Source organism: Schistocerca piceifrons, chromosome 11 (assembly GCF_021461385.2).
Source record: "Schistocerca piceifrons isolate TAMUIC-IGC-003096 chromosome 11, iqSchPice1.1, whole genome shotgun sequence".
NCBI lineage: Eukaryota > Metazoa > Arthropoda > Insecta > Orthoptera > Acrididae > Schistocerca > Schistocerca piceifrons.
Window position 1 is genome coordinate 58,581,461 of NC_060148.1, and position 14,396 is coordinate 58,595,856.

A 14,396-nucleotide genomic window follows, 5' to 3' on the forward strand; every position below is an offset into this window, starting at 1 on the left:
ATTTTCTTGAAGACTCTTTTAAAGACTATGAACCTGACGAAACAATGGAATACAAGCAATGGGTCCATGCTGGCAGACACACATTGGAGACTCGTCAGAGAACTGATGAAGATTTTGTGGAGGCACTAATTTTGACAATTACCAGTTTAAGAACCCATCACTTTGTGTCAGAACACCAAAGCAGCTAAAAAGAAATCCTGCAGAAAATGAATTAATCATATTGATAGATTTTGCTGAGAATTATTCATTTGTTGTTCAGGATACTGCGCAAGGATTCCATTGGGAGAATAGTCAGGTCAAATTTCATCCATCTGATGTCTATTTTGATGGCAAAGAGTGTCAGAGTATTAGCACTCGTATGGTCAGAGACTGTTCTGTCATAATACCATTGCTGTCCGTGTCTTTCAAATAAAGTTGATAGCATATTTAAAGAAAAAGACTGAAAACATTATGAACATTTATTGCTTTAGTGATGATTCAGCTGCTCAATATAATAATTTCAAAAATTTGATCAATTTATGGCTGCATGAAAAGGATTTTGGCATCACTGCCAAACGGTTTTTTTTTTTTTTTTTTTTTTTTTAACAAGCCACAGTAAATTGCCTTGTGACAGCATTGGGGGAACAGAAAAAGGACTTGCAGCCTGTGCTAGTCTGCAGAGGGCCTTTGATAACTAAATATTGATTCTATATGATTTATTCAAATTCTGTGATGATAGTTTCCAGACGTAAAGCTTTTCTATGAACCAAAAGAAGAAATTGAAAAAATCCGCCCAGATCAAGAAACAAGGATTAACATGGGACATACAGTATCTGGAACAAGAGAAAATCAATTAATTGTAATCAGCTCAGAGTAAGCAGAGTTCCAATAATACTACAGCATTCACAATTAACACCTTCGAAGCAGATGAAGAAATTTCAGCAGTCTCAATTCCAAATTTAAAACCAGGACAGTATATTACTTGTATGCACATGGCAATTTTTGGTGGGTTGGAAACTTGCGAAGTTTCACATGAACAACAAGACGTCCTCACCAGCTTTATGTACCTACATGGTCATGCTCGTTCCTTCCAAAGATACCTGCTGGATTCCTAAGCAACATATCTTCATGACTTTAGAAGCCTCATCGACATATCAGCAGGAAGACAATACAGTTATCCACAATCTATCATTGATAAAACTATTGAAGTGGTTAAACAAAATTGGAAATGACTATTTTGTATTTTTGTTCTCACAAATGTGTGTGTTTCGCACTATACTTGTTTTTATGTCATTTGTTAAATTCATGTTTGAAATGGACTTATACACTTGAATAAAAATAATTAATTATGGGATTTAATGAACAAAGTATCTGACTTTTCAATCTTCTCTAAGGGCTAAAATAATAACTTTTGAAACATATTCTTACTCATCAAATTGAAAGATCCAGAAATTAAACAACATTTCTTTGAAAGCTTAAAGCATGGTTTTTCCATCTGCAGCAAGAAAGAGAGACTTGAAGAAGACCCAGTTGAGATATTGTCCCCCAAAAATACCCTGAAATTTGTAATTAGAAAATTTTGGCAAACTTTGCAGATGCATATCTTTTCATCTGGGCATCCAATGTTAAATCTGGCCAATATTAGACATCATAGATACGAATAACCCTCTGAAGTTTTGGAGTGATTGGTTCATATGACAAATAGCAGTGGCCTGTCAAACCATGGCTCTCAGAATAGCACAACGAATTTTTTAGCCATTTTAAAGGCTTGTATCTATATTTAGGTATGGCTAAATCCCTAATTTTTGCGATGGTGTGGTTCAGCATTAAAAGGTGTGTGTGTGTGTATTAAAGCAAATGACCAAATGTTTGCTAGAACTTTTAAAAAAGCCTAGCAAAGTTGGCTCATTTGTACCTTCGTACATGATGCAGAGGTGAGTAGCCTCTCTTTAAAATCCCCTAAGAATTCAACCACTGAAGATACAGAACTGAAATTTTGTATGTAGCGACCAAAGACCATACAGAACTGCCACATCAAATTTCATTAGATTTGGAGATGGCTGAGTGGGGACCCTTGGTCCCCTTGACATGGAATGACCACACAGTGTTACTAGTTTTACAATGACATTGACATTTACGTTCAAGAGCACAATGACAGTGCATGCCATTCACATATGACATATACAGAGACTGCTACAGAATAATGTGAAATAGTACACAAATAAATAAAAATTACAGGTGCAGGGAGCATCAAATCATTCAAGCCAGTTCCACTTTGAAGGTATCAGTCGACAGTGAGATGAGAGGTAAGGGCTTGAGCTTGTTGGTGCTGTAGCATCTGCATCCAATTGGCTGTTACTACATTGAACTAACAATCTAACACAACCTATGAAATTTTTATGAATACTACAAACACCAATATTTAAACTGTTGTCATAGCAGTATATATATTAACGTTCCAAGTCTCTAAAACTGATATACTTACTTAGACTTCTTACTCATTTCTTCGTCGTTGTTGGCACCTTTCGAATCAAATTATTTTTAAACTTGAGGCCAAACACAAAACCCCAAACAACCTAACCTATACACGTGTAAACAAAGTAACACACGTGAATATTTCGTGAACGTCTTTGCACACAGATACACCATTTTGCAAAAGCCAAAGCATATTATACGAAGCGGTACGACTGAATTTTATTTTAGAACGATTTATTAACAAAACTGAGTTCCGGAAGATTACAGAGTGAACGTGAGCAAGTTCTGCCGAAACAAATTAGGAAGCTAAAGATGATGTTTCTTTATCATTGAAAGAAGTAGCTATAATGATAACAGCAGTCGACCCAACCACAAGTTGTTTTGCACGTCTTCCACAACACGGCAACTTGCTTGTCATTTTATTTTGTTTATAAAAGGCGTAGAAATCAGAACAGTGTGTAGGACTCGCATTACACCGACACCGATATTCGACGTCAATCAGGGATTAGGATACGCCTCGCAATGGCCAAAACCGTATGTGATATAGAGCAATGTTTTTTTAAGTGACGACTAGCGAAGTTGATACTCGTGCCTCTGTCTCGAAATAGCGCGTTCGTTACGCAGTTGTTGCTAGAAGTGTGATGGTGCATGTGGGGTGTTGCGTTTTGTATAACGTGGGTGTGGTCTTGAATGAGCACACTCATTGCGAAATGTTTGAACTGTTGGTAACCAGGTAGAAAGCATTAAAATGTTACCATACCATGGAAAAATCGGTTTGTACGTTTTCTTGTTGTCCGTGCTTGGTGCCACCACGATTATTTCAACGCAAGTGACGGAAGCCGGGAATGTATGGTTATGGCTAATTGCTTATTATGTCTTCGTCAACATCATCGTGTTCGCAGTGTTTTCGGATTATGCGTATCAGGTAAGTAGCAACGGATTGCGTACAACTGCTGGATGCTCCAAAATTACTGTAACCTATAGCTAACTCATAACATTTGGTAGTGTTACTGCCGGTGTTGTACAATAGGAAAAAAGGAGGGGCACAGTTGGGCAGCATTCCGTATTGAGATTAATATTCGTGCTAGGGGTAATGACAGCCTTCTTTCCGCACGGTCACCTAAAAACCCAGTAATCGTAATCAGTAATGCAACACGATTTCGTCCACAGGATAGTAGTGATTTTATCGAAGAAGTTATGTTTTAATTGAGTCGTGTAAACATCTGACTCATCACATCTCTGTCTTCTTCCATACAGTAACATACTTACCAATTACAAGAACATTAATCTCCCCATCTCTCTCCTCCTCCCCCTCCCCCTCCCCCTCCCTCTCCCCCCCTCCCTCCAATTGAAGATTACAGAGTCTCTGTAGTTTTCTCATGACTGGTATGATACAGGTTCTGTTAGATCAGTTACAATAGTACCAAAACGAGATGACTACACTGGAAAACATTGAATTCTTCATTGCTGAGCGCTATCTATATCCTGCAAACCACCATGAGGTCCATAGCAGAGGGTGTGTCCCATTGTACCAGTTATTAGGTTTTCTTCCTGTTCCATTCACGTGATGAGTGCAGGAAGAATGACTGTTTGAATGCCTCTGTGCGTACAGTAATTTTTCTAATCTTATCCTCTCAATCCTTAAGTGAGCATACATAGGCAGTAATCATTTAAAGCTGGTTCTTGAAACTTTGTTAATAGACTTTCTTGGGATAGTTTACATCTCTCTTGAAGAGTCTTTCAGTTCAGTTCCTTCATTATTTCTGTGACATTCCCCTACAGGTTAAACAAACCTATGCCAACATATGCAACAATCCAAGAAAGATAAAAGTACCAACATTTCATAATTTTATGCAGTGTTGTGCTATGTTAATGTCAGTGTAGTTTAATGAGAGAAGAATTTTGATATATCAGATTGTCACCAGTTAGCTTGTTTTTGTAAAGGCTTCACCAATAGATTACTGTTTCCTAAATCTTTAGACACACTTTCCTAGTTTCCAAATGCAAGTTTGTAGAGCCAGTCGATTGGCACCAACATGACACCAGATACTATGCAGACCTCTGTGAAATGCATGGCTAAGGGTGCTTACAGTTGTACCACCTATTAAGGTTTCTTGAATGATTGTTTCAGTGTCTCTGTATATTCTGTAATTAGTCTAACCTTGTCTTCACCGCCAGCCCCTTGATTGGTGCATGGAGCATTGTAGTATATCCCTAATTTCCCCATTTAATACTGTTTCTTGCAACTTTGTGAGTAGCCATCCATGTTTCAATATCTATACAGCAGTAGCCCTATTGTATGATGAGATGCTTGAGTTTTATAAGCAATATCCTTTATTTTGCAGTGTCCTATCAAACAACCAAAGTCTACCATGTGATTTATGTATGATTTAGATTATGTAATAATTCCAAATTATTACAGCCAGGTATTTGTTGGAGTTGAGGGATTTCAGTTGTGTAATTCAGTTTAGTTTTTCTGCATTTTCTTTTGATTACCATGATGTGTAGCATCTGGGCAGGTTCTTTGGGAAAACATGGCTACTAACTAGTTAGTTACAAAACTGAATTTTTAGCTTAATGGAATACTACATGTTAGTGTTCTGTGATGTGTGAAATTTAACATTTCTGGACCTTCGAAGTGAGTTGTCAGTGAGTTCATCAGTCCAATATGTAACTTCTACCACTTCATCCATGGCTTTCTGAATGTTATATTAGAAATTTGCAAGTTGAATTTTGCAAGATTCATGTTGTGGGATCCATGCTGGTTGGCATAGAGAAAATCCTCCTTTTCATGATATCTCATTATGTTCTGGAATTCTAGGATGTCAATGAAATTTGGCATTCACAAGTTTTGTGAATAATGTTTTCATCTTCTACATGGAAACCTGATTGAATGGCAAACTGTCTAGGTCTAGCATTATGATGAGTGGCTACGGAGGGTTATTGAGGTTAATTTGTTATTTATTTTGTTATAAAAAAGGTAAATGTCATGTGGCTAGGGCCTCCCGCCAGGTAGACCATTCGCTGGGTGCAAGTCTTTCGATTTGACGCCACTTCGGTGACTTGTGCGTTGATAGGGATGAAATGATAATGATTAGGGCAACATAACTCTCCCTGAGTGGAGAAAATCTCTGACCCAGCCGGGAATCGAACGTGGGGCTTTAGGATGACATTCTGTCGTGCCGACCACTCGGCTACCGGGTGCGGACGAGATGACATTGATCATACCTTAAAAATTTTTTTTTTATTTTTTCTTCTTCTTCAAATATCTAGATTGCTAGAAGCAACAAGAAATGATTTCTCAAAATCTCTGGTATATTTGTTCATCAATTTTTGAGACATTGGGTGAAACATTAAGTGGGGTGCAATCGATTGCAACATGAAATCACTCTAAATTTTTTATTTCGATTATGTTGTAGAAAAAACAACAAAATTAAGAATGAGAAACTCAAACTTACTTAGTATTCTTTGCAAATGCATGCTGTAAACAATCACATCCTTCAACCAAAGGGTAAAACCGAAGATAAATAAAATGCCCTTCGTAGGCTCTGTTGAGATATCAGTTTCTTCCACTCCTTTGGAGGGATATCCCGTTAATCTTATTCCCATTACCTTTATTTGCTGGCCTTCTAGAAAGAACTTGGAGCATTATGCACACAAATCTATAGTGCAGTTCCCCTCTTCCCTCTCCTCCTCCTAAACCTTTCCCAAAAAATTTCACATGTACTTCTGCTGTTTCCTGGCCTTATCCTGTGCCTTCACATGGTTACTGTGTTATTCTAGATTCTGCAGTGGCAGTGACAGAGAGTAATCAGATGCCCTTCATGTCACTCGCCCCCACCCCCTCCTGGTTGGCATCTGGTATTATCCACATGAAATTTTGAGAATGTTTCCCAATCTTGTTACTGAAGTAGGATGTAGGTATCGGACCACTATTCACATAGTTGAATGTGGGGTACCACTTAAAAACAATGTCCAGACCACCAGCCCTCATCATTAATCTATCGGGCAGATTTGATCCAGGGCTGATGCACCTGCTCTAACGCTGTCTTGGACAACAGGAGACAGTGCAGTGTTGGGTTGCACGACTCACACGTCTCTTCCAGTTGACTTACACACTGTGTGTGCAGCCGATCCTCTTCCTTGGGTTATCAGCTATGTTGCTCTCACCGTTTAATTCATCTCCGAAGACTGTACCAGGTCAAAGGGAATATTATTAACCAGCTCTATAGTCTTGAAATAAATTATGTACTCGTTGGCTCTTGTCAGTTATACAACAACATATTTTAGACTCTTGTCCCAAAGTAACAATTATTCCGTACAAACTCCAGCAAGCCAACTGGTTTCAAGATAAATGTCAGAATCTACTAAACATTCATAGAGTTACATATGTTCTGCCTCATGCAGAGCCAAGACATAAAGTAAAAGTCTCTCTATAATACACAGTTCATCTGTCTCTGTAACAATCCACATGACACCACACACAATGTAACATCATCCATATGTTTTTGACTTGTTGAAACAACTTGTAGGATGCTGCTTGGAACCACTTGTTGGGGCCGCTCGTGTGACACAGCACGTGGCTCCTCACGACAGCTGAGCTTCGTGCACACACAGACATATCTGGCACAGTAAAAAGGCTCTCACCCTTGTCATTGAAATATCGGGTGTTTGAGACGGTGGAGAACCAAGTGTTTCTAGAATTTACCCCGAAATTCTCGAAGCACTACGCTCCCTGAATCCCAGAAGCAGTGTGCTAACAAACATGGCTAACCAGGCGGGTTAAAAATTTGACAAATAGAAATGAATCTTTCTTTAAATTGTCAATAGGCCTACTTATTTCGTCAAGTACAGCAACCATCTTCACTCTCATTGGCTGATACCATCTTCCCCTCAGAGTCTTCAATGTACACATCTGTCCTAGGCCCAAAGGCAGAAACACCCAGTGGCTGACTTAAGAGGGCATGCCGAAAAGTAATGCCTCCGAATTTTGTGTTCTGTTCTCAGTATCGGTTGAGGTGTTCCGAGTCACGCATATTACTCGGTCGCCTTTTGCCGGTTTGCTGAAACAGGTTGCAGCCCTCTGCCTTTAGAGGGCTCCAACTTGTAGTGTGTACCGCGGAGGTGTGTAACATAACCATGTTTGTGTGTAAGAAACAGTGTGCAGTAATAGTTTCTAACCACAGGAAACTTTGGCCCCTCTCGTCCAGCACGACAGTGCCAGACCACACACGAGCACTGAGACATGCACAACAATACAATGTTTTGAGTTCATTTTCATCTATCATCTTCGGTACATACCTGATTTGGCCCCATCTTATTTTCATCTGTTTCCAAGCTTGAAGACCACCTCAGAGGACTTCACATTGATGGTGCTGAAGTGGTGCAAGCAGAGGTGAGGTTGTGGTTCCATCAGCAAACTGAAACATTCTACAGTGTAAATGTCAACAAACTGGTCTCTCATTATGAGAAATGTTTTTATAGCTGGGGTGACTATGTTGAGAAATAAATGAGTGTGCATGAAGAATAAAGATGTAGAATGTTAGTAAAGTTTCTTTTAAATAACAACTTTAAGAGTTTCCACATAAACAATCTGGAAGATATTACTATTCATCACACCCTTGTAGATTTCTTGGATTTGGTGGCATACAAATAGATTTTATACCACGAACACTACAGAGCATTGGAACATTTGAAACAAAGTGATATAGTAAACTGTCTCCAAGAATACTATTTTTATCCTTCCAGACTCCTGGCAAATGGGGAAAAGAAGATTGTTTCGACCATTCTGTAAATGTTGGTACATAAATCAACCCACTTGAAGTACAACTGTGTCGAGCTCCAGTAGCAAAACCGAGCGAGGTGGCGCAGTGGTTAGCACACTGGACTCGCATTTGGGACGACGGCGGTTCAATCCCGCATCCGGCCATCCTGATTTAGGTTTTCCCTGATTTTCCTAAATCGCTTCAGGCAAATGCCGGGATGGTTCCTTAGAAAGGGCACGGCCGATTTCCTTCCCCATCCTTCCCTAATCCGAGCTTGTCCTCCGTCTCTAATGACCTCGTTGTCGACGGGACGTTAAACACTAATTTCCCCCTCTTCCTCCAGTAGCAAAGTGTGGCTTGTTGCAGCAACGATGGTATTTATTGCCGTTTTCTATCCGAAGCTTCTGAATTTGGTCACCTCTGTGTATCGTGTAGATGGGGGAGGAGGAGGGGGAATGCATGTCACATGTAGCCAACCCATAGATAGTGATTTCTGTTGCAGGCTTTTAGTGACTGTATTTTCAGGGCACTTCATACCACAGCTTTTGATAAGAAGTGATTTTGCAGAGTCACGACTGATGGTCTTGCCGCAATTGAACCACTAAGGGTCACTAGTGAGGTCATCTTTCAGATTTATTACTAGCCATACATATGATCATTGCAATATTTGTATTATGCCACATTGTGATCAATCTCAACGCATTAGGTACTTGAGGTTGTATTTAAAAATCTGTCTCTCATTGGAGGTAAAATAAAGGCTAGTAAGATAACCAAAAAACAGTTAGCCTATATAAAATAATAGCGAGGTGGTGCAGTGTCTATCACACTGGACTTGCATTCGGGAGGACGACGGTTCAATTCTGCATCCGGCCATCCTGATTTAAGTTTTCCGTGATTTCCCTAAATCGCTCCAGGCAAATGCCCGATGGTTCCTTTGAAAGGGCACGGCCGACTCCCTTCCCCGTCCTTCCCTAATCCGATGAGCCCTACAACCTAGCTGCCTGGTCTCCTCAACCAAAACCAACAACTATAAAATACTATGTTCAGACAGCAATATGTATAAAAAGTTTTCACTTACATTCAGAAGTATTTAACCCAACAAAACATACAAAATTGTAATTCAGTTTTATCATGTTATCATACCGCACAGTTCAGTGATACATTTTTTCCTAAAATTGGGATCCCTCTGTTGGTGCATTCAAGTAGCTGCCACCCCACAGAAGTTATATTCATATTCATATATTATTATGGTCCAAGTAGAGAGGATATAAAATGTAGACTGGCAATGGCAAGGAAATCGTTTCTGAAGAAGAGAAATTTGTCAACATCGAGTATAGACTTAAGTGTCAGGAAATCGTTTCTGAAAGTATTTGTATGGAGTGTAGCCATATATGGAAGTGAAACGTGGACGATAAATAGTTTGGACAAGAAGAGAATAGAAGCTTTCAAAATGTGGTGCTACAGAAGAATGCTGAAGATTAGATGGGTAGAACATATAACTAATGAGGAGGTATTGAATAGGATTGGGGAGAAGAGAAGTATGTGGCACAACTAGACTAGAAGAAGGGATCGGTTGGTGGGACATATTCTGAGGCATCAAGGGATCACCAATTTAGTATTGGAGGACAGCGTGGAGGGTAAAAATAATAGAGGGGGGCCAAGAGGTGAATACACTAAACAGATTCAGAAGGATGCAGATTGCAGTAGGTACTGGTGGATGAAGAAGCTTGCACAGTATAGAGTAGCATGGAGAGCTGCATCAAACCAGTCTCAGGACTGAAGACCACAACAACAACATTATAAGGGGGAATCAAAAAGTTTCCAAATGCTGCAGCATATATGCAATATAGCGCGATTCTGATGCGGGTATACGAGCACCGGCATGTACGCAAGAGATTAGTGCGGCATTTGTGTCTTTCTGACACGTGTGTGATAAATGCGGAAATGCGACGACATTATTACCGTACGCATCCGAGCGGGACCACTGTCAAAAACTGCCACTGTGGAATGGCGTGCCAAGTTCCGTGCTGTTCGCAATTCGACACAAGGCGTCGGTCAATCTGGGAGGCACTCGAGGAACTGCCCTGTAGTCCAGATCTGTCCCTGTGTGATCATCACACCTTCGGTTCCTTAAAAAAGGCCTCAAAGGGTTGATGATTCCTTTCAGATGTGGATGTGCAGCAGGCATTTACAGACTTCCTCACACAGCAGGACACAGTGGTTTGCCGAACGGGTATCTTTAACTCGGTGCATCGGTGGGATGATTGCCTCAGTGCTCACGGCGATTTTGTCTCATCGGCATACCGATTCTGGACTGTACAGACTTCGACCGGAAAGTTTTTTTATCATTTCTTATAGCTAGAAAATAATTACTTGTTTGATAGTCTTTTGTTGTGCCTGTCTGTGACTCAGCATCTCTGCTATAGGGTGAAGAGCAATTATCGTTTTCATAATAGCGTTGATAGAAACAGTAGTCACCTCTGAACTGTACGTCTACTGTACACTATGCAGTAAAATGTTTGTTCCCTTCTACATTCAGCATTTTCTTTCGTGCAATAAGGGGATTATACTTGAACCAAGAAAAGCATCCCCCCCCCCCTTCCTCCTCCTGCCACCCTATCGTAGTGCCACCACCTATGTTCTTCACTGTTGGTAATACATAAGATGGCAGGTAATATTCTCCAGGCATTCGCCAAACCTGTGTCAGTCTGTGCACCATCTCAAACATCACTTAGCACTAAATGCAGAAACACGTGGCTTACAAAGAGCTGCTCAACTATTTTACCCCCATTCTTTTTAACTCCGTACACATTGTCATTGTACTAACCAGACATCTGGTAGTGCTTTCGAATTCATAGGTGGCTCCTTCTGATAATTTTATTCTGTGTTTTACAACCACCTTGTATATTGCTTGACAATCTCTGCCTGTCGGCGTGTGAGGTCGGTCTGGTCTCAGTTTAGCTCTGGTTGTTTCTTCACATTTGCACTTCAGTCATATCACCGATAGTCATCTCGGGCAAGTCTAGATGTGTTGAAATGTCTGTGATGGACTTGATACCTGAGTGAAGTGACTAGTCCACGTTTAAAGTTGCTGAGCTCTCCTGTCTAAAACATTCTGCTGTGACCACTTCTCTATCGAAAGAGTCTGTCATTTTCATCCCATCTGGTAAGTCTGTCCTGAAATGGGGTTCTGGGTGACTTTTCCGAACTCTACCCCTTTCCCTAAACCTCTCTAGCTCTTTCCTTCACCTCTCTTCCTTCCCCTTCAACCATTCTGCCAGAAGGAACCACTGGCTCTGAAAGCTTCCGTAGGTAAAACCTTTTTATATGTGTGTTGTCCTGTCACCGCTCGGTGAGTAGATTTTTCACCTATCCATTTAAATTACATTGTCAAAAATTGATTATTGCCACAACCCCCTTTGTATTGCTCAGATAGGGATTGTGAGGACAATGTTAGATTAATTATAATATGCACAGAGGCATTTAAACAGTCATTCATACTGCAACCCGTTCCATGCCAGTGGTACATACCCTCTGTCATACGCTACTCAAAAAGTGGTTTTCAGAGTGTAGAAGCAGATGCATATAGCGAGTCTTCGTGTTAAAATTATGATGAGATTACAGATATTCAATTTCTGATGTGAGGTATTGGGCTGCACGTGTACGGGGGAGCCAATGAAGTAGGCACAACATGTGCTAGTCTCCTAACTTGTCTGCTCATAACAGTTGCAGATTCTTATAAGGAGGTAGTTTTAAGAGGGCTGTGCAGAACAAAAATCATTAGTTTAGAATGGTGAAGTAGGGTTTTAAGTGCCCTAATTATGAGAGGGCCATCCAGTAATGACTGCATATGGAGGAGGTGGCAGTCATGAGCTTTGGTAGCTGATGACACTTGGGGAGAATGTACCGTGTGTCCAAAAAACTCCCGTACACCTTGTCAAAACAGTGTACTAATCGCTACTGACATTATTTAGTGTATTCCCGTAAAAATCGGAAAACTTATCTTACGTTTTAATTTCCACCATCATCTTTGAAGTGCTCCCATCACACTGGTACTCGATGTTTCCAGTTATCTTCCCATTGCTGGAAGAGTGCTGTAGATCGGCTGACTGAATCGCGTGGAAAATTAATTGCAGTACCACTTGAATGGGTGCTGTGGAGTGAAAACACCACCCTTTCAAATTTAATTTCATTTTTGGAAAGGAGAAGTAATCGAAACGGGCTAGATCGCGTGAGTAGGGGCAGTTGTCTTGTTTTTCCAGAAATTCCCTCACAGTGGGCAAGACGTGCAGATGCATTGCCATGATGGGGCAGCCAGTGTTTATTCTCCCATCTTTCAGACTGTTTGCATGTAATGGCTCTGTCAGTTGCCTCAAAACATCACAGTAGAACTTCCCTGTTACTTTCTGACCACACAGAAGAAATTCCTTACAGCAATTCTGCAAACTAGTTGATTATGCTGCGAAGGGCTGTGGAGAGGTGGTGTCTTCTATTGCTAAGATTGCTGTTTCCAGGGTCTTAACTGTACACCTGTGACTTGTCAGCACTTATGACTGTCGATAGGAAATTTGGGTCGCTGAACCTCTGTTTGTGATTCAGTCTCGATATTGGCGTTCAAAAGCCAGGTGACGAACTTCGCTGCAGTTTGTCACATGTTTAATTCTTTAGCTGGAATGCTTTGACATATCCGGTATGAAAGTCCAATGATTTCACAAACATTGTGAGTTGTTTGCCTCCTTTCCGTCTGGATCACTCCGTGCACTTTCGCCACAATTTCTGTAGTTGTTCATGACAATGGTCAGCCCAACTATTTCTCGTCTTCTACAGGCTCCTGGCTGTCTTTAAATCACTCGGACACACCATGAACAGGTACTAGAGAAAGACAAAGAAAGAACACAGACTGTATATTTGACATTTTGTGGCTTGTAGAGGGTGCAACAGATAGTGAAAGGTAAAAAATAATTCTTTCTTTCATTCCCCATACATACTAGAAACTATTTCTCCTTCCTTTCCTTATATTCATTTTCTCATACGAGACCTGAAGCTTCAGCTGTTTTCCTGTTCCTTGTCTTGTTATAGACAGTGACAAATAGCAACTGAGAAAGACACATATTTTGTATGCATCTTGTTTCTGTCTCGCCCTGACAGATTCCTCCCTATATTAACTAGTCCGTGAGTGGCTGCTTCTGTGCTCTGTGCAACAACAGTAGATGATGTATGTAAAAAGGAATCATTTAATGAACTAGAGATTCATTGTAATAATGTGACAAATGAAGTTGTTCAGTACTTTAATGAAAGCCACTTAAATGTAAACAGTAAAACATGTCCCATGGAGTTCAACAACAGTAGTTTTCATGATGAAATTGCACAATACATAGTCAACGAGTTAGTAAAAAGGGATATTAGTGTAAAATTTCTCGGTTTAAGCAGTCTAATATGGTACACACGTGTTGACACTCTAGCATGTAAGTTATCAAAGAATATATTTCCGTGATTTCCCTAAATCGCTCCAGGCAAATGCCCGATGGTTCCTTTGAATAGAATAAAGGAAAAATTTCACATCGGCAGCTACAACACAGCACTCTATGAAAAGGGTTCACTTTATGCAGGTTTAAGATTAGCCAGTGCACTGCCCAGTACAGTTACGTTTTCCACAAGGAAGCTCATATTTCAGCTAAGGAATTCCTGTTACAAAGACCCTTTTAGAAGAATATCATACTTAAAAGCCATGAAAAAATATGTGTATAGAGTTAAGCAAAACATTTTGTTTGTAGTATAATCATTTTGTTAATCAGTGACATATTCAGAAGAATGTGATATTGTGTTATGTATTAAGAATTGTACCCTGTTTTGTACACTACTGGCCATTAAAATTGCTACACCAAGAAGAAATGCAGATGATAAACGGGTATTCATTGGACAAATATGTTATACTAGAGCTGACATGTGATTAAATTTTCATGCAATTTGGGTGCATAGATCCTGAGAAATCGGTCCCCGGAACAACCACCTTTGGCCATAATAATGGCCTTGATACGCCTGGGCATTGAGTCAAACAGAGCTCAGATGGCGTGTACAGGTACAGCTGCCCATGTAGCTTCAACACGATACCACAGTTCATCAAGAGTAGTGACTGGCGTATTGTGACGAGCCAGTTGCTCGGCCACCATTGACCAG

General features: G+C 40.3%; 2 protein-coding genes across 2 annotated transcripts in view; one reads left to right on the forward strand and one right to left on the reverse strand.

Moving 5' to 3' along the window:
• Positions 1-2,989, reverse strand: part of LOC124720275 (something about silencing protein 10) — a 201,032-nt gene extending 198,043 nt beyond the window's left edge. Inside the window, exon 1 of the mRNA XM_047245591.1 lies at positions 2,465-2,989. Coding sequence (XP_047101547.1) covers positions 2,465-2,481 — 17 coding nt within the window. The 5' untranslated portion in view covers positions 2,482-2,989. The remainder of the gene's footprint in view (positions 1-2,464) is intronic.
• LOC124720276 (protein-S-isoprenylcysteine O-methyltransferase) overlaps positions 2,702-14,396 on the forward strand; it is a 40,097-nt gene continuing 28,402 nt past the window's right edge. Inside the window, exon 1 of the mRNA XM_047245592.1 lies at positions 2,702-3,379. Within this exon, the coding sequence (XP_047101548.1) occupies positions 3,203-3,379 (177 nt within the window). The 5' untranslated portion in view covers positions 2,702-3,202. The remainder of the gene's footprint in view (positions 3,380-14,396) is intronic.